Source organism: Bison bison, unplaced genomic scaffold (assembly GCF_000754665.1).
Source record: "Bison bison bison isolate TAMUID 2011002044 unplaced genomic scaffold, Bison_UMD1.0 scf7180017864163, whole genome shotgun sequence".
NCBI lineage: Eukaryota > Metazoa > Chordata > Mammalia > Artiodactyla > Bovidae > Bison > Bison bison.
Genome location: NW_011494735.1, coordinates 10306252 through 10331411, shown reverse-complemented (window position 1 = coordinate 10331411; position 25160 = coordinate 10306252). Strand labels below are relative to the sequence as shown.

Sequence of the window (25160 nt, the reverse complement as noted above, 5' to 3'; positions counted from 1 at the left end):
TTAATTTCATGGATGCAGTCACTACCTGCAGTGGTTTTGGAGCCCAGGAAAATAAAATCTGTCACTGTTTCCACTTTTTCTCGTATTTGCCATGAAGTGATGGGACCGGATGCCATGATCTTAGTTTTTTGAATGTTGAGTTTTAAGACAGTTTTTTCACTCTCCTATTTCACTGCCATTAAGAGGCTCTTTAGTTTCTCTTCACTTTCTGCCATTAAAGTGGCCAGCACAGTTCAGTTGCTCAGCCGTGTCTGCCTCTTTGCGACCCCATGGACTGCAGCATGCCAGGAGTCCATCAACAACTCCAGGAGCTTACTCAAACTCATGTCCATTGAGTCGGTGATGCCATCCAACCATCTCATCCTCTGTCATCCCCTTCTCCCGCCTTCAATCTTTCCCAGCATCAGGGTCTTTTCCAGTGAGTCAGTTCTTCACATTAGGTGGCCAAATTATTGGAGTTTCAGTTTCAGCATTAGTCCTTCCAATGAATATTTAGGACTGATTTCCTTTAGGATGGACTGGTTGGATCTCCTTGCAGTCCAAGGGACCCTCAAGAGTCTTCCCCAACACCACAGTTCAAAAGCGTCAATTTTTTGGAGCTCAGCTTTCTTTATAGTCCCACTCTCACATCTATACTTGACTACTGGAAAAAACCATGACTTTGACTAGATGGACCTTTGTTGGCAAAGTAATGTCTCTGCTTTTTAATATGCTGTCAAGGTTAGAGTGGTATCATCTGCATATCTGAGGTTGTTGATATTTCTCCCAGCAATCTTGATTCCAGCTTGTGATTCATCCAGCCCGGCATTTCACATGATGTACTCTGCATATGAGTTAAATAAACAGGGTGACAATATGCAGCCTTTTTCATATTCCTTTCCCAATTTTGAACTGCTCAAAATTGTTGTTTCACGTCCATTGTCCATGTCTGGTTCTAATTGTTGCTTCTTGACGCCTTTGCTCTTACACTGCTTTATTTGGAGCTTCATCATTTCTCACTCAGATTTCTGCATGAGCCAGACTTCTAAGTGTCCCAACTTCTAGGTGTGCTCCCCTAGTCCTCTCAAGTCAGCCTCCCCACTATCATGAGTCTGTTACACCCTGGTCTAAAGTCATTGTTTAGAAGTCCAGTTTTTCAGGGTACTGAGTGACTCTCACCTGTGAACGCTGTTCACTGCTCCGGTCTTATACCCCTCCAAGCAACTACACTTGCCCCCGACACAGGAAGCCATGCCCCACTGCTCCCACGCCAGCCTAGCTCTGCACATGCTCACTCCCTCCATCAGGAGCTCTCCTTTCTCTTATGTGCTTGGTTAATTCCTATTCAATTTTCAGCACAACAGGGCAAATATCACTTCTTCAGGAAGCCTTCCTCTCCTGTCTCCCCAACTCTACTCAAGGAGGGCAGGGACTGTCCTGAATCCATCTCCTCAGTCCCAAGGTCCCAGAGTGTGGACTCAGAGCTCAGCACACATTTACTGAGTGAAGGATGAGAATCACAGGGGGAAGGCGGAGACCTAGCTCACTTGTGTTCTGCAGATGCTTTCTCGCATTGAGCCCTGTACTGTCACTGCCCTTTCCTCGGTGCCACCATATATGAGTCATGGGATGTCTTCAGATAGAAAAAACCACTAGCCTCTTCTAAGCAGTGTATTTAGTGACCTCTGCTAGCAAAGTGTTCATTCAGCATAGCAGTCAAAGTCCTGGTAACAGCCCTGAAGTCCTACCAGACTGCATCTCTCCCCTATTAGCTTTCTGACAGTGTTGCTTACAACCCAATTTTTTTTTTGGTCATGCTATGTGACATCTTCCCTGACCAGGGATTAAACCCGAGCCCCCTGCAGTGGAAGTGCACAGTCTGAACCACTGGACTGCCAGGGAAGTCCATTGCCTGTAATCCAGGCTCTGCTATGTCTGTTCCAGCAGCATGGGCTCCTAGCTGATCCCTGAGAATGGCAGGCCTGGTCCTGCCTCAGATCTTGCAGCTGTCGAGGGTTGTCAGGATGCTCTTCCTCCCAAAAGCTGTGCTCTCAGGTCTTTGCCCCAGCGTCACCCCGACACCTTCTTTGACCACCCATTCACCTCACACTTCCTATTATTCCCGCTTCCCTACTTTGTTTTCTCCAGAGTGCTTATCTGCCCATGCTATGTGTTTTGTTTGCCTCCCTTAAAGAACACAAGCTCCCTGTAGGGAGGGACTGTCCTCTGTTTATTTCCTGCTGAATCCTCAGCATCCAGTTCCTACAACACAGCCCATGCTCACGAGTCATCTGGCACACGAGACTATGCTCTTCAAGGTTTTAGAAAGAGCACAAACATCAACAACGAAAACAGACAACTGAATTCTAACATGGGCAAAGGACGTGAACAGACCTTTCAGAAGATGTATGTGGCCAGTAAGAAGTACATGAAAAGATGCTCAACATCACTAACCATGGGAAATATATACCTACAAATGAGATAGCACTTTGCACTCATTAGGGTAGCTATTATTTCAGAAAAACAGAATTTAACAAGTGTTGGCAAAAATGTAGAGAAACTGGAACCCTTGTGCACTGCTAGTGGGAAGGTCAAATGGTGTAGCTGCTGTGGCAAACAGTATGGTAGCTCCTGAAAATACTGACCAGAACCGCCATATCACTCAGCAATTCCACTCTGGGTATATATCCAAGAGAATCAAAAGCAGGGACTCAAACAGGTACTAGACACCCACGTTCACAGCAGCAATATTTATAATAGACAAAAGATGACAGCAACGGTTCACTGATGATGAAGGCATAAACAAAATGGCATGTATACATACAAGAGAATATTATTCAACCTCAAAAAGGAATAAGATTATGACACATTCTACAACACGGACAATCTTTGAGGACATTATGATAAGTGAATATGACAACTACAAAAAGACAAAAATTGTATGATTCCACTTATAGGAGGTATTTGGAGTAGCCAAATTCACAGGGACAGGAAATAGAATGGTAGTTGCCAGGGACCGGAGGGGGTGGAGGGGAAAGGGAGAAAGGAATGGGGAGTTAGTATTTAGTGGGGACAGTTTCAGTTTGGGATGATGGAAAGGTTTAGGAGATGATGATACCGATGGTTGTACAGCAGTATGAATGTATTTGATGCCACTGAACTGTACACTTAAAAATGGTTAAAATGGTAAGCTTTACGTGCATTTTTCCACAATTAAAAAAAAAAAAGGCAACACAGCTCTTGCCTTAAACTCTAATAAGAAGCCTAATATACAGCGCAGATAGACGTGAAGCCGCTGTGGCTAAGGCAGGAATACAGGCTGAGATGTGCCTGCTTTTCACTGCATATCCTTGCTGCCTCCCAGAGGAGCATGGACCACATGAACCATCACGAAGGAGTGTCCTGGCTCCATTCTAAAGTGCTTATGTGCTGGTTTCACTGTTCTTAAGGAAAGGAAGTTAAATAGTTACTCCTGGCTCCACTTCTAGGAGGAACTTAGCAACAAGGAAATATGCGATCATCAACTGGCTTGCAGCCAGATGTCAACACTGTCTTATTTTTACAGAAGTCACTTTATATCCCAGTGGCAGAGAGGAATTGCCGGGGGAAAGAGCAACATTAAGTCACTGGCACCCATATCCAATTATCATTAATGTCTCACATTTTCTGAGCCCTTTTCCATAATAATTCAATCCTCAAAAATAATTCCATCAAGAAGGTATGGAAAAAATTGTGTGATTTCCAATTTAAAAATGAATGAAAATTCAGTGGGCATTATTCATAGAGGATTACAGAAATGGAACTGACTTTAGGATAATAATCACTAACATCAATCAAGGATTTATTAAAGATGACACCAGCTCAGGACTTCGCATGGACTGTTGGATTTCATACTTCTAACTAGCCTCTCCTGGGAGAAGGCAATGGCACCTCACTCCAGTACTCTTGCCTGGAAAATCCCATGGATGGAGAAGCCTGGTAAGCTGCGGTCCATGGGGTCGCTAAGAGTCGGACACGACTAAGCGACTTCACTTTCACTTTTCACTTTCATGCATTGGAGAAGGAAATGGCAACCCACTCCAGTGTTCTTGCCTGGAGAATCCCAGGGGATGGGGACCCTGGTGGGCTGCCGTCTATGGGGTCACACATGGACAGAGGGGCCTGGTGGCTACGGTCCATGGGATCAGAAAGAACTGGACAGGACTGAGCACACACACATTGTTAAACTGAATAGCTTTATGCAACAGACTGCTTTGAACTGTCTTACTCTAGAGCGCATGCACTTAACCACTATTATTTTGTCCTGCTCATCTGGGTCCCTGACTCTTCCTTTTTGGGAGAGGCCTAATCAGTGCTTCCTTCTGCCTTGAAACAAGTACAACTGATGAGTGTCCATAGGTCACTGTGTTTTTTAACCCTAAGCTGAACTAATGCTAACAAAATAAAAATAAATGAGTACCCTTCTTAGTCACTAAGCATAAATGCAACAAGACAATATCACTTCAACTAAGGACAGGTTCCTAGATCCTTTGCAATCCTATAAAAATTTACAAACAAAAATATCCTCAAGATCATTAGAACAAACAGTTCCATCTGGGTCACCCGTTTCGTGTCTCTTTTCTGCAGGACTAAAGAATCTGATGGTGGACACAGTGCTGATTGTTCCCTATACTCTGCTAAGAGCTTCTTCAGAACTTTCCAAGGATGTCTGCTTTGTTCTCCGGAAACTGGAGAGAGGAGAAATGCTTTGTGGTCTGTCAGCAGGGCATTCAGTCTGGAGGGCCACCCCATAGGATGCAAGGGCTTTGGGCCAACTGAAACAAATATTAATTTGGAAGAGCATCAAGCACAGGCTCCAACTGTGCAACTCTAAGGGACACGCGAGGGGAGGACAGGGGCAGAGTCGTAGCTGGGCTGCAAGCTGACGGCTAGAGTTACTCCACACCTCCTGGGAGGCTTCTGAGGATGACCAACTTCACAAAAACCTGGAAGTGCTTCTTTAAAACCATCTACCGCTACACATACTAATTCTTGCAACAAAACTCCTATGATGTGGGCATTTTCTCTAAGTGCTGAGAACTTAAACACCAGCTTTTCTGAACCCCATGTATCACCTTTGCTGTGAGTGTGATGCCCCGAGCCCAGACCCACCACTCTACAAACACTGGGGCCGTGGCTTTTCTCTTTTCCATTCTGAACATTCCACAGTGGGGCCAGAGTGTGTGGGTTCTTCTCACCCGAGAGTGGGGGTGAAGGAAAGTCTTACCGAGTTCTCCTTCAGCTGCAGCCCCTCCCCGTTGGGAAGCGAGGACCGTCTCTTAGCTGAGTTCCTGTTTGGGGTTGAGGTAATGGCCCCTGCTTTCTTCTTCACAGTGAGCACCTCACAGCTGGCTTGGTCTTCGTTGTGTGTGCTCTTCCCAGCGTTGATGACCCTGGAGGAGAAGCCAGAAAAGCCGATCAGACTAACGCCCTATGTCATACCTTGGTGGAGTGAATAGACTTTTCAGTGGACTTATATAAGCACATGTTAAAACATTTGATGAAGCATTGTTCAGAGCTCAGTTCACCTTTCCAGGTGTCTGATAGCTGTGATCAACCCCACTAATCCATTTCTAGTCAAAACACACGAGATAATCAGTCTTCTGCCAATTACACTGAAGATAGATGTCTGGCTCAGGGAATTCCGCTGCATTTTTCCAAGTGATAAAGAGCAAAAACCTCCACCAATCTTATCAAAGAACAAAGCAGTAATTTACAGCACACTGTAAAATCCTAGGGAACAAATAAGTATATTTCATGACCACTTTCACTTTACACACAGAGAAGTGAATGGATCAAAGGTTTATTCTTTTAAAATTATCTTCTCTCCTTTATCTTTTCTCCAGTAGAATAACACTCCTTACATGGCATCATCACAATGGACTGCAGGGCACGCTGATTTGTACATGTGGCCTTATGATCTCATGGCATGTTGATACTACTTTGATCTAATTACTAATGTTTTGAGCATAGGAATGCTTCAGAAAAACATGCTACATCATTTATAAAGCTTTTTTGTGTATCAGGTGCCTGCAGACTGAACTCTTGGGTTTCAGCACCATTTTCTTATTAAGTAATGAAGCAGCAGCTAAAATAGTTTTCCCGAAAGAGAGATCTCCTTGATTTGCCATTGCTGTGTTTTCTTTACAAAACTTCAACAGTGTCACAGTACATGGCAGAGTGAGGGTGGAGGATAAGGACTCAGTGGCAAAAAAAGAAAGATGCTTTTGTTTTAATAAGGTAAGATAGATGGAAATCCACTCTGAAAGTGTGGTGTATACATCACTCTATTAGTCTTGTACTCCCTCCTAATGATTAATTAGAGGATGGTTGTTTTCAAACACCTTTTATTAAACAGTTTTACATTCTGAAAGAATTATTAACTCAGAGTAAACTGCAAAAATGGTATACAGTCTCAAGCACTCTTCACCCAACTTACCCCAAAGCAACATTTTCCATCACTCAAGAACAACATCAAAAGGAGCAACTGATTCTGATCCAGCACTGTCAGCCAGACTGCAGAGCTTATTCAAATGTCACCATTTTTTTATATCAAATGGCTTTCAGTATTGAAAACTGTAAGCCAACACATACATGCTACAGTCAAACAGCAAACAGAGAGCAAATTGAGATGTGAGAACTGTACGACCTCAGGGAGTGTGTTTTGAGCAGTTTTCTACCAAACCCTGGAATTCTATGGAGGTGTTTCAGGTGTTTTCACATTTACTTTAAATTTATTTTTTAAAGGTATAAGCATTTTGGGGAAAAAATGCAATAATTTAAAAGTTCATTCCCATCTCTTACATGTAAACAAATATACGCTAGTCTACATATTTTGGGCAGCTTTGGCATAATAAATAAGCCTTCTATCTTTTCTCTTCAACTGACTGATACCACTAGATTGGAAGGAGATCTTTTTTTTTTTAAACGACCATTTGCAATTACTTATCTGTATGTTAAAGGGAAACAATCATAAAAGTCATCTATTATCTCTATTTCAAATTTCTATTCATTGAAACTGCTTCATCATTCTTACTGAGTTTAGTATAAATTTCAACTGAAGTATATTTTTATAAACAAAAGCCTTTTATCCTCATTTTACACATGACAGTTTTGTGTAGGATTTTTTTTTTTAAGTAGATTGTTGCTTATTGAGTTTGAAAATCCTTGTCCTTAGTGGGGTGGGAACAGTCCTGTGCAAGGAGGTGGGATCCCTGCTGATCTCTATGAGGTCAAATTTGCCTCCGATGTTTATCACACCCTCTCAAGGAAGAAGGGAGAAAGAGTTCAAGGTCTAGTGTTTGGTCCCACCTTCACTCTCTCCTGTGAGCAGGGGGAAATCTTCATACCGTTTTAGAATACAACGCAATTCTTAAAGACACAGGCTACCTGCATAAGACTATTAGTACCACTATGCTTACTGCCCAAGCTAAGTAAGTTACTCCAGGTGCCATAGCCAGGAAGTACGGCAGCTGGAATTCAGTCAGGCCTCCCTTGACCCCCAGCCCAACTTGGGGGTGTGTGTGTGTGCTTAGTCACTCATAGTCCGATTTCTTATGGAAAATCTGAACAACTTTTTTGGCTAACCCAATACACAGAGCTTTGCATCAATCTATGGCAGGCCCTGCTAGACTGTGTGGGGAAGCAGAGAATAGCAGATCAGGTGAGCTTGGGTCCAGGCTTGAGAGAAAGGGGATTCTCTTCCTGCTTCTAAGGCTACTGGAGAAAGCGCCCAGAGGAAGGATAAAGAATGGATGGCTCTGATCTGTTTGTCTCTAGCGCAGCTCATGTTTCGTCCAGAGGTTTGCCACCGGAGCTCCTAATACATGCATTTAACTGGAGTATTCCTTTCACATAGATTTTTTGAGAAACAAACCAAGCAGAGGAAGGACATTCAAAATACCACCTGCCTCCTCTCAGTCAGTGATAGTGACTCCCAAGCAACATGTGTGGCGTGGATGGTGACATTACACCCCCATGGTCACCCACAAGCATCTTTCCCAGGGAAAGCTGAAGGTGGAGGTGCAGCTGGGAAAACAAGTCCATGACCATCGTCCCCTCCATACTGTCCTCTGACCAAAATCCGAGCTTCTATTTCTGGAACTTGGCATCACCCTGACCATTGGCACCTAAACTTATGCTTTAGTTGGGTTTTTTCCCCCAACAAAAAAAAGCATCGCTGATCTCCAATAGCTCATGCCAGGCTGACTCATCTGCCACTGCTCTTTTCCAACAATCAACAAAGCTACTATAATTACACAAATCATGAATCACTGTCCCCTGGAGGTGCAGTGTCTCCCATCTTTCTTAGTGGATATTAAACTCCAAAGTTGACCTAACTTCAGCAAGAGACTCTAGAAACTTTATGCATGAGAAACCCAGGGACAGGGAAGATTGTAACTTACACAAGGTCACAAGAGCTAAATACAGCAGAGCTGTGGACACTCTTCTGAGTTCCAGCTCTTTCTCCTTCAGCTCTTGGCTGTTTTATTTTCCTATTGTGTGCCTATTCTTATCAGCACTTGGTTGTAAGGGCTGTCCTGCAATGACTCATCACAGCCGGGGAACCGTGAAGAACAATCGAGGGTGGACTTCCTCTGCCATTTCACGTGAATACAGCTTGTGAATGACACTGATGAAATATTAGAAAGGTCAACCTAGAGAGAAGACAGCAGCCCCAACCCTGGAAGCCTATTCAGTCAGATATCTGATTATTACTCAGATGATAAAGTCATATTAATTTAAAGCCACTGCCTTTTTAAAACATACAGCTGGATCCCCTGGTGGTCCAGTGGTTAAGAGTCTGCCTGCCCATGCAGGGGACATGGGTGCGATCCCTGATCCATGAAGATTTTACAAACCACAGGGCAACTAAGCCCATCCATCACAACTATTGGGGCTCTGCTCTAGAGCCTGGGAGCCACAACTATGGGGCCCATGGGCCGTAACTACTGAAGCCTGTTTGCCTAGAGCCTGTGCTCTGCAACAAAGACCCATAGCAGTCAAAAGAAATAAAATTAAAACACACGCACACATACAACTGTTATCTCATATTTCATATTATTTTAAATTCCTGACTCTACAGCTTTAGTAGAAAGACCTGATTCTTATCAATTAACTTTGGCTTTAAAAAGCTTGATCTCTATCAACTTACATATTTCATTTTGTTCTTCAAAGGCCAATGCTTTGTTTACTAAATTTAAATAAAACCTCCAATTCCTCTAAAAGTAAATTGAGAAAAACTTTCCAGAGTTGAGACGTATCATGCTGTCAATAGATTCAACAGTATTTTTTATGTGAGTAGCTATATTAGTAGCTACATTCTCTTCTTGTCCTAGGCTCCAGGAAAAAGTCAGCACTATCTTGAGATCACCCAGAATGACTTTGAGATAGGCTTTCTTTATCTAAGCAGTACTCACCCATGATACCTATTTTGAGGATCTCAAAAAAAATGTTGCTGGGCCATGAATCATCTCTTTGGTGTCATTGTTTTCCAATTGCCTACAAAGGGGGAAAACATCTTCCCTGAAATTAAACTGGAGGTAATAAAGCACAATGGTTAAGACCATGGGCTATCCCCCCAGAACACAGCACACAGCAGGTGCTCAACAAGCATCTGTTGAAAGAATGAATGCAGAACTCAACTCTGCCTACTCCCTAGATGTGGAGCAATAATAGTATCTTACATTTGTTGAGAATTAATTATGTGCCAAGGACTGCTGTTAGCATTTGATTAGCACATGTAGTGATTAACTCATGGAATCCTCTTGTGGACTGAGTTGGCCACCACTGCTCTAAAGTCACAGCTACTGGACAGTGGAGTGCTTGGGCAAGTCGCTTAACTTCTGCAAACCTCGGTTTCTTAGCAGTACTTCTTGGGCTAAATTCTGGGAGTTACTAAAATATACATTCTGGGGAGAGGAGATATTAGTCATCTTAATTGAAGAACTGGGAAATTCTGGGAATGAAAAACTGGGAAGTCAGGACTAACATTCAAGGCGGAGAACTGTGAGAGGATGAAAGCAACTTTAGCTGCTATGTCTTCAATGTGGAAAGTTTACACTCTGTTTATTCTTCCCTTAGAAGATGAGGATATGCATGCCCTGGGAGACCCATGACAAAGTTAGAGTCATTCATGGATTGCATTAACCCATCAGTCTACCTTCAATGGGACCAAAACACCTAGATTTTTTTTCCCCTTGTAAAAACAGGTACATATGGAATTTTAAGGACTGGAAGTCCAAAATCCTCTGTGTGTATCAGACACAACTTGAAGCTATGACCTGAACACCAGGCACAGATGTGACTATGAGATCGTAGCAGTGGAAGACTATGTAAAAAGAACAAGTGATTCATTCTGTGCTGCTATCACACACTTGGAAAACCTGTTTTCCTTCTTTCTGTTTGTGAAATACTCTAGTCACAAATTAAAAAAAAAAAAAAAAAATCAACTCCACCTAAATTTCAGCAGGTAAGTCCTGGTTTTAATGGCAACCATTCAATGATCAAGTTATCTGCCTTCCCATCTGCTCAAAACCTTGACCTTAAGGACATTCACTTAATAATATAACAGACACAACAGGTTCCTGTCACTAAATTCAGATGAGTAAATATTCTCAACTCTTCTCAAGAAGTGAGCCCCCGTCACAGAAGCCACTGGTCCACAGAAGTCACAATGGAACTGTTTTCAACAGGATTTACAAGGACAATCAAACCACAATGGGGAGTCACAGTTGGTATGTTTTCAGAGGATTCCCACGCATCATGGGTGTCAATTCATTCATTACCAACCTGTTCCCCTTGGGACCATGAGGTATTCAGCAGAGGCATCGCAGAGGCATCAACAGAGACAATGGTCAGAAAGGCCAAGTTCAAATTTGCTGTGTGCTCTCGGACACAGTAAGCTTACTTTCTGTCTCTAAAATGGGGATAATAACACTTACCTCCAATTATAGAAGAGACACTAAAACGAAATGCCCTAGCATGAAAAGTATTTAACAGTACCTGGCGCACAATGAGTACTCAATATTACTGTTTAATAATAACATATCCAACACAAGCTAAGTGCTCCTGTGTTGGGCCCAGAGGACTTTATGCAGTTGTGTGAGTTTGAGGGGAAATTCTTCTTCCCTCTTCTTTCTGTCAGTGTCCCTCTGCCAGCCTCAAGGGCACAGAATCACCTCCAGGTCTCAGTAACTACATGTGGCATATGTATGACACTTCCTAGAACATGGGACCTTTCTTGAGCAAGGCTGCCTGCTCCTCTGAGCGCTTTCCTCAAAGTCCTGGTAATACTCAATCCATGCAATGTTCTGTACACAGGAAAGCACCCACGCAGTTAGTAGGGTGATGATTCTAAATTCCCATCCAGATCTGCCCACACACGCCATCTCTCCCCAGGCTCCCGGACTGAGACAGCCAGGTCCCAAGACCCACTGAATAGAGAATTTGGTTGGGTTTGATTTCTCTTTTTTTCGCTTGGTATTATGCTTTTGCTTTGTTTTTAAAGGAAATAAGAGCCTGAACCATTTAGGCTAAAAAGTTTACATGAAGTGTTAATATGGCTAACATGCAGTAATCACACTGGTTAAGAAGGGACAAGTGTTTTAAAAAGGCCATCAGGTGAATCGAGCTATTGCTGATTCATATACAACTGAGATGAGCAAAAGGCTGTAGGAGGAGGGGTGGGAAATCAATCATTGATGGGAGACGAAATATAGCAATCAATTACTAAAATTCTCTTTTCGAGGTAACCTCATAGGCAATGTTCCATGTGATTGTCTGAAATGGTTACTGACCACCCAGATTGGCTGGAACATAAGGACAACTTAATTCCTAGCTCCAAGGGCATTAATAACCTCTCATTCTTGGTTTACTAGAAAACCATGGCTCTGAGTAGGAATTTAAGCCTTTGATAATAGCCATCAGCAAAAACAGCCGGAACATCTATCAAGAATAATAGCTTCTCCCAGATGGTTTCAGTCACGTCCTGGAAGGAGGGACAACAGGAGGTCACACCAGTCCATGCAGTTAACAGCCAGTGTGTTACCAAAGAGGAGAAAGGATGGAAGGCAATGGAATTCTCTGTGGTGTTTGGCTTTCATGTTTTGGAAGGTGGCTAAGTACCAACAGGTGGGGGAGGCAGAGTAGCAAGAAGGCAGGATGAACCCAGGTGAGAAAAGAGCACATACACACCTTCTCCCATCACACATCTTACACCTCCTGGTTCCCATGTTCTGTTGGCAGCTAATAAAGGGAAGTGATCAATCAGTGTTGCTAATTGGGGTCTCAAGGGCCACATTCAGCCCACAGGTTGGGATTTTAATTTTTGCCCACAAGTTTCTTTTTAAGGTGAATTGTAGTTGCCATATTTTAAAATGGGGATGATTATATTAAAAATCTTTAATTTTCCCATTTTTCTTGAAAAATAATACATCAGGCTACACCTGTCACACTCTTGGATGACAACAATAAAGACAACAATCAACAACAACACCCTTGCTAGCTCACCCCAGATCTCACTCTGTCTGCTTCTGCCATTGTCAGCTGCCTGACCCCAAAGGCATTTGTTTCTGCAACCCTGCAACCAGATCTGTGTGACTTCATGAGTAAAATAAGAAAAGTATTAGACATGTAGTACATATAGACTGAAATAATTACTTTAAAATATTGTGACGCCAAGAGGGATAAAGCAAGAAGACTAGGGCATGGTTTTCACACTCAGGGAGCCCACAGCCATCTGTAGAGTAGGGCCATCTTCCTATAAATAATTGATTTGTTCTGACTAGTACCATACCAAAAGGGTACGTCACAAAAGATCTGAAAATGCAGAGGAGGAGATGATTATGCAAAAGAAGAGTCATGGAAAGTGAGACAGCCGAGGTGGCACCTAAGCTCAGCCTTACTGAATAAAGGAGGGAATCAAGAGTCAGAGAAAAGGGACTTCCCTAGTGATTCAGTGGTTAAGACTTCATGCTTCCAATGCAGGGGGTGTGGGTTCAATCCTTGGTTGGAGAACTAAGATCCCACATGCCTTGTGGTGTGACCAAAAATGATAATAATAGAAATAAAGAGTCAGAAGAAAACCAAGGCAGGACTCTGCAGACATAGGAATAACCTCTGAAAACAGTGATATGAAAGAACTTTGTAAAGAGGAGTGGGTGTGACTTAAGTATGGGCTTGGTAAGGAGCTACATTAGAACTAGATCATGAAATTCTATTGGAGCTTCATCCCATAGAGCCTATGACCCATGGGAATAATCTAAATTTGTTTAAAAAAGGGGGAAAAAAAGCATTTAACTTATTTTAATTGGAGAATAAATACTTTACAATATTAAAGGGCTTGATATGATAAAAATTATTTAGGAAAATAACAGTAGCGGCCTGATGGAAGATGGATTACAGAGGATGAATGACAAAAGCAGAGAGCCCAGCTAGTGACGTAACAGTCCAAGCGACGAAAAGGCCATGAATCAAGCTCTTGGTGCAAGGGAAAAGGAGGCTTCAGAGGAAGTGAAAAAACTGCAAATTCCTAGCTGAGACCTGCTGGATATGAGTAGTGGAGGATAGAGGGGCAAAGAGGGTGCCACTTAAGTGTTCACAGGCAGGATGAGCAAATGAGGTATTCTTGATTACGAAGGGAGATGAGAAGGTGAAACAAGGCTTGGGGTGAGGCATTCTGGAGGATAAGATAATGAAATTGGCTTTAGGTCAGTGAACAGGAAGTTCTTGGTAGCAAAAATTGCAAAGGCAGTGGTAGCCAACTTCAGCTTAACCAGGGGTTGGAAAACCATGGCTGTTGGGCAAAATTCAGGCAAAATTCACTGCTTATTTTTGTGTGGCTTCCAATATTTTTAAGGAGTCAGGAAAAAAAAAATCAAAGAATATTATGACATCTAAAAATTATATGAAATTCAAATTTCCATGTCTATCAAGTTTTATTGAAACACTGCCATTTACACTTGTTGAAACACATACATTTACACATTGTCTATTGTGCCCCTTCAGGTACAATGCAGTTAGTAGTTTCCGCAGAGACAGTTTTCACAGACTGTCTGCCCACCAAGCCTACAGTATTTATTGTGTACACCTTTACAGAAAATGTGTGCTGACCCCTGAACTATTAGATTGAATGCTCTGAGAAAGTTTTTGTAGGTCAAAAATAGTACAGTACTGACAATTTCATATTACTACACATAATACGTAAGTGAAGCAGAGAGAGATGTAGGTTCGCATGGAACTGAATGTGCATCTTGGTGTTCTTTGTAACTTATCTTGAATATACCTTGCAGGCAGCTTTAGTGAAGGACAGGGAAGCCTGGTGTGCTGCAGTCCATGGGGGTCACCAAGAGTTAGACACGATTTAGCAACTGAACAACAATGAGCTTCTAGCTTCCTCACCAATGTAATTAGATAACTGAAGATTTATAAAACTTAGATCAAAAGAAGGTATGATATGTCCCAAAGATCTCCCTACATAAATAGCTATGTTTTTTCCTTCACACTGGCTGTTTAGAAATGAACTTTAAAAAAATAAAATAAAAAAAAAAGAAATGAACTTTTAACACAGTAAAGGTAAAAATCAGAAAGCTGCCATTGGGTACTTCCTTTCAATTCTTCTCCAGGTCCTCTTGGCAAAACCACTGATGTCACCAAAGACCAACTTCTGCATTTAAATCAGGAAGTGAGTGTGCGCTCTGTCGGATGCTGGAGCAATTCCCACACAAGGCCACAGTGCGACTGGGTGGGGGGCCACATGAAACCAAAATAAAGGCTTGCCTAAAAATGATTTCCAGTTTGGAAGCTTTGTATAAAATAAAGCAGAAGAATACATTTTTTTGTGTGGGTTTTAGAACAATGCTACCTGCACATAGCTATTAGCTCCTGTTGGCAATTAAAGAAGAAAAAAAAAAAAAAACACGTGCTTGAAGCCACTGCATTGCTCAAGATAAGGTTTTCTTTCTTTATTTGACCAGATATATCTGTACTATCAGCAATGGTAGAGAAATGTATTTTTCAGGACAAAGTGAAAGTCAATTTCAAACGTGCAACCCCAAAAAAAGCGAATTGTAAAAAAGCCCGGAACTAATGAAATGAAACCAAAAGATAAAAGTATGTTAATCTCAACAGACATCAAATAAAACACATACATTTTTAATCAGCAGTTTCCTCAAAAACTCCAGATACAATCTTGGCTTTTCCTTTGCCAAGGGATAAAGAAAGTTCTGGGCCATTGAGGGCTCTGATATTTTCCTTTTTAACCTCAAAGCAACACAAGAAGAACAATTGTGTACAGAAGAGGATTGTTTGGTGGTAAGGAGGATGAAACTCTCAGTGTTGGGAGTTCTGAGTTCCTGCTTTAGAAAAAAATCTTGTAAAATGTGCTCTGTCCTTCACTGGAGAGGTGAAGGCCACTCATCCTCATTCCTCAAATACGCTGGCTGTGCCCCTAAACACACAACAGAGCAGGAAACACTAGATGGGGGAGGGCAGAGAGGCAAGCAGGTTTCTGCTAGAAATTTTAGAGGAGCACAAGAGACTATGGACCCAGATTCCCAAGGTCTAAAGGCTGGGTCACACAGAAAGCACCTGCAGGGCTTTCAGTAAATTATTGATACTCCATCTCCCAGGGACAATGAGCAGTACTTTCCTCACAGGGTACTGGTCTGACTGTTGGAAAACAGAACTGTTTAAAGCATTTCCATCCAGCAACTGAGTGAATGCCTGGAACCCTAAACACTAGAGAGTTGTGCCATTATCCTCATTCTATTGGCTCCACCAATATCATCCAGAAAATGGTTCAGTTAAACATCCTAGATAAGCCACACTGGCATTTTCTCAGAGCCACTGAGCTTTTAAACGATGTATTGTGTTCACACAAGCCAATGCTCTTGTAATTAGTTGCACAACAGCCTATAAATACAACACAAGTATTGCAAGATGGGAATTGTGACATGTCACGCGGTTTCGGTATGCCAACAATTTCCCCCCCCCCGGGCAAGCACAGTATTACTGAAAATGTACATTAAGAACAATAATTTCCCCCTCATTACTTCAGCCATTGTTTTTTAAAAAACACATTTATTTTAACTAAATATAACCTGCTTTGGAAAATCTTCACCCTTGTGAACCTTACAGAGAAAGTCTGATTTGTTTCCAGATTTGCACAACAAGAGCCCTTTGAAAGCTGATCTTTGTCTGATCCAACATTTCTACCTTTGTGCCAGTGTGTTGGGCTTCCCTGTGTAGCTCAGACGATAAAGAATCTGCCTGCAATGTAGGAGACTCGGGTTCAATCCCTGGGTCAGGAAGGGAATGGTTACCCAGTCTGATATTCTTGCCTGGACAATTTCATGGACAGAGGAGTCTGGTGGTCCAACATTTCTACCTTTGTGCCCAGATCCATGACAAAGTTCATTAACAGACCAAGGCTCCCTAATTTATAAGGAAAATAACATGCTTAGTTTAACCCTTGAGGCCCTCCAAGGGCCAGTCTGGGTTCTATTTTAGGAAAACTGATCTTTCCACCCTCAAAAAGCTAGAAAGTACAGTGAGACTGTGCGATGGCCTTGAAGGGGACAAACACACTGACGAATATGTCAACTGTTTAAAGCTGGATGCCCAATATCATCCTTAAACAAAAATGACAATGTTGGGCTCCCAACATTATTTTAATTCATTGAGGAATGCTTGCTGGTGTTGATTTTGGTTATGTTTTCCCCCCTCTCAAGTCATACGGCAGGGAGTAGGCACTCAATAAATGTTAGCTGAATGAACCAACTTATATTCTCCATAACATCTATGGGGGACATAAGCAATCAATGACTACTAAGGCTATTTGTTTCTTCAAGCCTAAAATATTTTTTATTGGGGTTTCCCATCAATTCACTTCAAGGAAGGTGAGCTGTTCCCAAGGAAAAAAATTATTTAGTAAGTGCTCGTGAGGGCGAAACATATAAAGTGAGCCCCAAACATCTCCGGCAGAAAAGTGGTTGATAAATGAGAGCCTGGTGTACCTCCAGGTAGAATCTTAATCTGAGCCCTATTGCTGGTCTCCCCTCATAACCAAGTGATTGCTGTGATGAGAAAAACAGCTTTCGTTCTTCTGAGTCACTGCCTAGGCATTTTTTAGTATGGTAACCCTGCCCACATTCAGAATGTGGAAATTCAGATGAGAACTTGAGCTTAGGATGTCCATCATAAGCTCTTACTTTACTTGTCCCAGGGCACGTTTGAAAATAACCACTTAGAGTTAAGCCCAAGAAAAGTTAGTACTTCCGCCCCAACCACTTTATGAGTATAGTCAGCCCTCCTTATCCATGGATGTGAAACCCGCAAATACCAGGAGCTGGCTGTATTCGTCGCACGGCATCATTTTATGTCAGGGACATAAGCATCCCCAGGGCTTGGAATCCCTGGTGGGTCCTGGGAGCAAGCCCCGGGGATACCCAGGGATGACTGTCCTAGATGTTTGCTGCTGAGCTGGCATAAAGGACTCCCTCCACAGGCTCATCTCGCCCCCTCAATTTTAGACTCTGTAAGTTATAAGTCTTGTAACTGTACTTCCTTTGTAGGGGTGTATTGAAGCTGTGTCTTCCATCAAAATGACCCATGGTTTCACTTCCCCAAAATGGGAATTGGATGTTGTGGGAGCCACGGCCACTCCTGTGTGAGTGGCTTGTGCCTCCTCCTTCAGCTCATCATGATCTGCATATTCTTAATTCGGCACACCAACACACCAACTTGGCTTCTCTGCTCACTCCCTCTGTTCACAGCCTACACCCAGGCGGCCGTGGCCCAGATGGCTGTGCAGGAGGGAAATTCCAGAGGCCCAAGGAGGAGCCAGAAGTAGCAGAAAGGCAATTTTGACACTATCTTTTTAAAGCTGCCTAGCAATAATTATTTACATCAGAAAGAAGGAATTCCCTTCACTGGAAACGTTCAAAAGCTGGCTGAGCACCTTTCAGGGGTACTCTGACGATCTCTGCTGGAATGGGGAGTTCTAAGACTTCCTTTTCCAACTGTTGAATCTGTATCTGTCCCTATTCTGACCTCCAATTAATGAGAAATCTTCAACAACTTTTTGAGCCAAAATTAATTTATGATGGAATATGGTTTTACAGCTGTACTAAGATAACCCTCTGATACCTAGTAAAGTATATTTGACATATGGCAAGTCTCTATGCAAAAGGAATTTAACTCAAATTTCCTATCCCCACTAGCCCTTTAATGTAGGGATATGCAAGTGAGCCTCAAAGGCTGCTGTGCCCTCCCATTTGGTTTTCCTTCCTACCAAGCTTGCTTTGGAGAAGGCAATGGCATCCCACTCCAGTACTCTTGCCTGGAAAATCCCATGGACAGAGGAGCCTGGTAGGCTGCAGTCCATGGGGTCGCTAAGAGTCAGACACGACTGAGCGACTTCACTTACACTTTTCACTTTCATGCGTTGGAGAAGGAAATGGCAACCCACTCCAGTATTCTTGCCTGGAGAATCTCAGGGACGGGGGACCCTGGTGGGCTGCCGTCTATGGGGTCGCACAGGGTCGGAAACGACTGAAGCGACTTAGCAGCAGCAGCAGCAAGCTTGTTTACTCTGGGAGATCTCTATTCCAAAGTCTTTCTTGCAGATCTAAACAGTAAGCACTGCCATATCCATATCTACATACAGATCTCTGGGGTGTCTGACCTGCATTTCTGAATACCTTCAGGATACCTGCATTTGCATCTTGCATACATCCAAGCTGCCTAAACCTGCACGCATTTGCTCTTTCTTTCTGCTGTCTACCTTTGTGTCAAATACCATCCTTCTGGTATCCCTGTCTTAGTGGACTAAGAATTCCAAAGAATGTTCCTGTCCTCCTAGCTTCTTATTCTCACCTACATCTAGTCCCTCACCCTCTGGGTGCCACAGCAGAAACCTCCTAACCCCAGTAAATACTGTAGAGCATGGCACGACTGATTGTTCTCAGCCATGATCATGGCCATGTCTCTCCCATGTTCCAAGTCCTTCAAATTAACTCTGAAGATTCACAGCAAAACGTAAACACCTTAGTCTGCCACACAAGGGTCTTCATGATCTGGCCTCATCCATACCCTCAGCTTTCCCATCTGCTCTCCTCACATCTTATTCTCAGCCATAAAAGCCATGATGTCATTTACAGAAAGCAGCGTTGCTGCACGCCACAATTTCTTCACACATGCCTTTTCCTCTACCTGGAATGATCTATCCTCCTTTTGTCTGACAAATGCCCATCTTCCCTGCCTACCTACAACACTCAGTTTAAGAACCACATCATCAGAACCACATCATCCTAAGGCTGCTTCACATGTACTTCTTTATTGAAGTTCTTAAACACTGCAACATAGCCATTAAGTAGTACAGTCATTACAATGTAGGAAATTACCAGACACTTGGGCTGGTTTCCTAGCTCTGCTGGTTGGGTGACTTGGGTAAGTTAATCGAGCTTCCTAAAGCTCAGTTTCTCTAGCTATAAAACTGGGCTACTGTGAGGACTGAGAGAATGAATAAATGTAAAGTACTTAGCAAAGCCCTGGCAGAGATATGTTTTACATGTCCAGACCTACTTTCTTCTGGACATTGTCTCTCCTTCCTATCCTCCTGCTCCCTCTCAGAGAATTGTTCCCTGGCCACACTTGACTGGTCTAGGGATGGCTACCTGACTTTGGGTGAGCCAATTATAATCCTTCCATGGAAAATGAAAGGAAAAAAGGTAGGGGTGAGAGAGGGAAGACTGACTAAGAGAGACAAAGAAGAAATGAAGCATTAGGTAAGAGTACAAATGAGAAATAAAGAGAAGAAGTTTGGGTCCCTAGACTAATACTCCTTAGACCTAGCTATTTCCAAGACTTATTTATCCCTGGAATATTGGGGTAATCCCAACATCCTATAACAAAGTCCCCTTGGGTGGCTGTCAATTGCTACTTAAGGAGTCAAAGAACAACCAACCCTTGTAATACTCACTTGTACAGTTATTACAGTAGTAATTTAGTACGATGAGGGAGGAGGTGGAGTCTTCCTTGATGCTGATGTTACAATCTCAGAGACTAGTGTAGTGCCTGATATACAGCAGGTAGTCAAACAGCTAGAATGAAATGTTGGTTGACATCAGGGAAGAAAAAGTAACTCAGTGTTAAAATTCTTATCACAAGCTCAAGAATCTCTAGATACCTATCCTAAACAGTAAAAGAGAAACTAAAAAAAAATTAAAATAAGTAACAGCAAAAACTTCACAGTTATGACCAAAAAGAGACCCTGAGATACAATTCTGGGGGCCTCTCTAGTCAGGCATATTCAATCCCTGAAGATTTTTAACTTGTTATCAATTGAGCTAACCAAAGTTTATTGGGAAGACTCTTTTTCAAAGCTTCATTTCATGAATAAATGCTAAACTAATGTAGAGAGCTATTCGTGACATTTACCATCAGGACACAGTAGGATCTTCAATTATTAGAAATTTAACAAATGAGAACTAACTGCCACTCCCAGCTATGACCCTGAGAAACGGAAGGACTTACATAAGTCTCAGAAATTGTTGGAAATTCCACAGATTTGAAATGAGGTAACTGTTTACCTTCCTTACTGCATTTCAATCTAGAGATTAAAATAGATCTCATTGTTGCAGAATCCTGGCTATAGTAAGAAACAGGCTCCAAATGGCTGAGAATGAATTTTAATAGCGGAACCAGGGGCATGAGAGGAAATCAGGAGGAAGAATTTTTCTTCATAAAAAGAGCCATGAGGGTAATTTTCATTTCATTACCTTCTAAATTGCATATTTTTATAAGCTCGTTGCAACGTATCCTTTCTGCATTGACATGAAATATGAATTAATTAGTAAATAATAAAAGCAATACACAATTCTCACATCCTACATTTTCAAAATACTTTCTAACTTATTAATGCATTCCTAAAGGGCTATAATTAAAAGTTTGTGGGCCCTCCCTCGTGGTCCAGTGGTTAAGAACTCTGCCTTGCAATGCAGGGAAGGTGGATTTGATCCCTGGTTGGGGAACTAAGATCCCACATGCCGCAGAGCAACGATCCAGAAGCCGCAACTAAGACTCAAAGCAGCCAAATTAAAAAAAAAAGTTTGTGAATAAGATGACTGACTCAATACACATTTTGACCAAAACAACATCAGTTCCATTTACAGGCTTACCTGGAAATTTTACTAAACCATAAAGCACAATACTAAATGACAACAAATACAATTTATGACACTTCTCATGGAAAAGTATCATTCTTTCCATTTAGAAATCCAATATCAGTTGTTTATAATGATTTTCAAACTGTTGTATGCCTACAAGTCACCTGGAGAACTTCTAAAAATGTGGGTTCCACACTAAGAGATTCTTACTCAATAGATGTAAGGTAGGATCACGAAAAGTTCCCAAGTTGGGGGGTGACAGTTCTGGTTTATTAATGACATTGGGTAACTGGACTAGATAAAACACAGTCCGTTTGAGTTGGCCAGGGACTAGAGTTCCCTGCAATGAGCGAATGAGGCACCCTCAGCCTTATGCCACTAAGCTAAAGAATAGCATGTGATACAACCCTGCTTTTATAACAGAGCCAGACACGACTGAAGCGACTTAGAAGAAGAAGAAGAAGTAGTAGTAGTAGTAGTAGTAGTGCTAGTCGGAGAAGGCAATGGCAACCCACTCCAGTACTCTTGCCTGGAAAATCCCATGGATGGAGGAGCCTGGTGGGCTGCTGTCTATGGGGTTGTACAGAGTCGGCCACGACTGAAGGGACTTAGCAGCAGTAGCAGCAGCAGCAGTGCTGGTTAGTACTGCTAGAGTCAGAAGCACCAGAAGCTTCTAGAGACAGAAAGGAGGAACCCAGTAAGGCGTGAAATTACGATGGCAGGAACATGAATTTAGGAGTGGGAGGGGGGTGTCAGTCACTATGAGTGGCAGGAGCTTGGCTAGGGCAGTGGGACTCTCCATGAAGGAGATGAGAATGAGTCCTGGGAGGGCTCTATGGGGTCACTAGCTGCAGAGGAAGAGAGTTTGAATAGCAGTGGTTGCCAGTCTACCACACTTGAGATTCATTCATGTTGGCAACAAAAAAGAAACGGGAAAAAGGGATAGCAGGATGGACAGGCAAGACACAGGAATTTTGTTTCCAATGGTGGAAGTGGCTGCAAAACAAAGGGGTGGAGGCCACGCTGACTGTTTAGCATATCCAGCCTGGGAGGTCAATTACCATCTGGGACAACTATTCTCCTAGCAAAGATAATTATACACTGTCTATATTCCAAATTAATAACTACAACACACTTTCTGCTACTAAGAAAAATGAGTACTGTAACATTTGTCAAAACTGTATAATTTAATTGTATTATTATCTCTTTTGAGCCTCCCAATAATAAGATAGATAGGAGAGGTGTTATATGTCCCATTTTATAAAAATTGAATCCAGAAAATTGACTAACCCAGGTTCAGACAGCTCTCAAGAGATAAAGCCAGACTCAGAACCCCACCTGATTCTGAAGTCTAAACCTCCCCACTCACTGCACTGCAAAGAAAGGAAGATGAGAAAGTTTGCAGTCTCAGAAGGAATTTTCAGGGTCACCTGATACCACAGAAGCCAAGGAGGTGAGCATTTAAGAAGGTAAAGTGTCAGGTGCCAGGAAAATTCAAGTATATACTAGATTTGGTAATTATGAGGTTATCCATGGCCACTGGTACAGACTATACAACTCAAAGTACTAAAATCTCTCCCTTTTTCAGAGAATGTGAAGTTTTAAGGTGATACAATGCACAGAGAGTGAATGGACAGTTCCAGGGATATCTTTCACTTATCTGCTTGTTTTTCTGAATAAGCTAGGAAAAGAACTTAAAATAGCATCCATACCTATCCACAAACAGACTTTAGCTCTAATCCAAAGCTGACCTATTTAAACAACTGCTCCTAGGACTGTCACAAATTCCAAAGCACATAAATAACAATTTATAGTGTAACTGAACACCAACTGACACCTTTTCAATTGGCTCCAAACTCCAATACTGTATAGACATTGCAAAAATTTAATGAATGTGTTTTTGTAGTCAAAGATGTATCGATAAATTACAGTTCCAAACTTTCATATTATCCTTTAACGACTCTGATAACCTCTCATAAACAGAGATTTTAATGATCAATTCACAAGCAGAAGGGTTATTTTTGCTTTTTTTTTTTTAATCTATATCACTACTGTGATCTCCAGGATATAATAAATGGAAAAAAAAGCAATATAAATACGAAAAAGAGAAAATAAGAATACACATAAATAAAAAGCAATGTAGTGCAGTGCCAATGCAAGAGATGCAAGAGACTCAGGTTTGATTTCTGGGTTGGGAAGATCCCCTGGAGTAGGAAATGGCAATCTACTCCAGTATTCAGACCTGGAAAATTCCATGGACAGAGGAGTCTGGCAGTCCATGGGGTCACAAAGAGTTGGACACAACTGAGGTCACACACAGGCCTGGAGAATAAACTAGAAAGTAATAAAAAACAGAGAAGACTCTCTCCATGGACATCACCAAATGGTCAATATAAAAATCAAATTGATTATATTCTTTGCAGCCGAAGATGGAGAAGCTCTATACAGTCAGCAAAAACAAGACCGGGAGCTGACTGTGGCTCAGATCATGAACTCCTTATTGCCAAGTTCAGACGTAAATTGAAGAAGGTAGGGAAAACCACTAGACTATTCAGGTATGACCTAAATCAAATCCCTTATGATTATACAGTGGAAGTGAGAAATAGATTTAAGGGACTAGATCTGATAGATAGAGTGCCTGATGAACTACGGACGGAGGTTCATGACATTGTATAGGAGACAGGGATCAAGACCATCCCCAAGAAAAAGAAATGCAAAAAAGCAAAATGGCTGTCTGATGAGGCCTTACAAATAGCTGTGAAAAGAAGAGAAGTGAAAAGCAAAGAAGAAAAGGAAAGATATAAGCATGTGAATGCAGAGTTCCAAAGAATAGCAAGGAGAGAGAAGAAAGCCTTCCTCGGCAATCAATGCAAAGAAATAGAGGAAAACAACAGAATGGGAAAGACTAGAGAACTCTTCAAGAAAATCAGAGATACCAAAGGAACATTTCATGCAAAGATGGGCTCAATAAAGGACAGAAATGGTACGGATCTAACAGAAGCAGAAGATATTAAGAAGAGATGGCAAGAATACACAGAAGAACTGTACAGAAAAGATCTTCACGACCCAGATAATCACGATGGTGTGATCACTCACCTAGAGCCAGACATCCGGGAATGTGAAGTCAAGTGGGCCTTAGAAAGCATCACTACAAACAAAGCTAGTGGAGGTGATGGAATTCCAGTTGAGCTATTTCAAATCCTGAAAGATGACGCTGTCAAAGTGCTGCACTCAATATGCCAGCAAATTAGTGCAGCCACAGGACTGGAAAAGGTCAGTTTTCATTCCAATCCCAAAGAAAGGCAATGCCAAAGAATGCTCAAACTACTGTACAATTGTACTCATCTCACATGCTAGTAAAGTAATGCTCAAAATTCTCCAAGCCAGGCTTCAGCAATACATGAACTGTGAACTTCCAGATGTTCAAGCTGGTTTTAGAAAAGGCAGAAGAACCAGAGATCAAATGGCCAACATTCACTGGATCATCGAAAAAGCAAGTGTTTCAGAAAAACATCTACTTCTGCTTTATTGACTATGCCAAAGCTTTTGACTATGTGGATCACAATAAACTGTGGAAAATTCTGAAAGAGACGGCAATACCAGACCACTTGACCTGACTCTTGAGAAGCCTATATGCAGGTCAGGAAGCAACAGTTAGAACTGGACATGGAACAGACTGGTTCCAAAGAGGAAAAGGAGTAGGTCAAGGCTGTAATATTGTCACCCTGCTTATTTAACTTCTAGGCACAGTACATCATGAGAAACGCTGGGCTGGAAGAAGCACAAGCTGGAATCAAGATTGCCGGAAGAAATATCAATCACCTCAGATATGCAGATGACACCACCCTTATGGCAGAAAGTGAAGAGGAACTTAAAAAGCCTCTTTGTGAAAGTGAAAGAGGAGAGTGAAAAAGTTGGCTTAAAGCTCATCAACATTCAGAAAACTATAATCATGGCATCTGGTCCCATCAATTC

At 42.1% G+C, this 25160-nt stretch overlaps 1 protein-coding gene across 1 annotated transcript in view; it reads right to left on the bottom strand.

Annotated features, from left to right (window-relative positions):
* The window catches only part of PPM1H (protein phosphatase, Mg2+/Mn2+ dependent, 1H), a gene marked incomplete at its 5' end in the record, with an annotated part of 306969 nt that overhangs the window by 198825 nt on the left and 82984 nt on the right, over positions 1-25160 (bottom strand). Inside the window, one exon of the mRNA XM_010841630.1 lies at positions 5246-5411. Within this exon, the coding sequence (XP_010839932.1) occupies positions 5246-5411 (166 nt within the window). The remainder of the gene's footprint in view (positions 1-5245; positions 5412-25160) is intronic.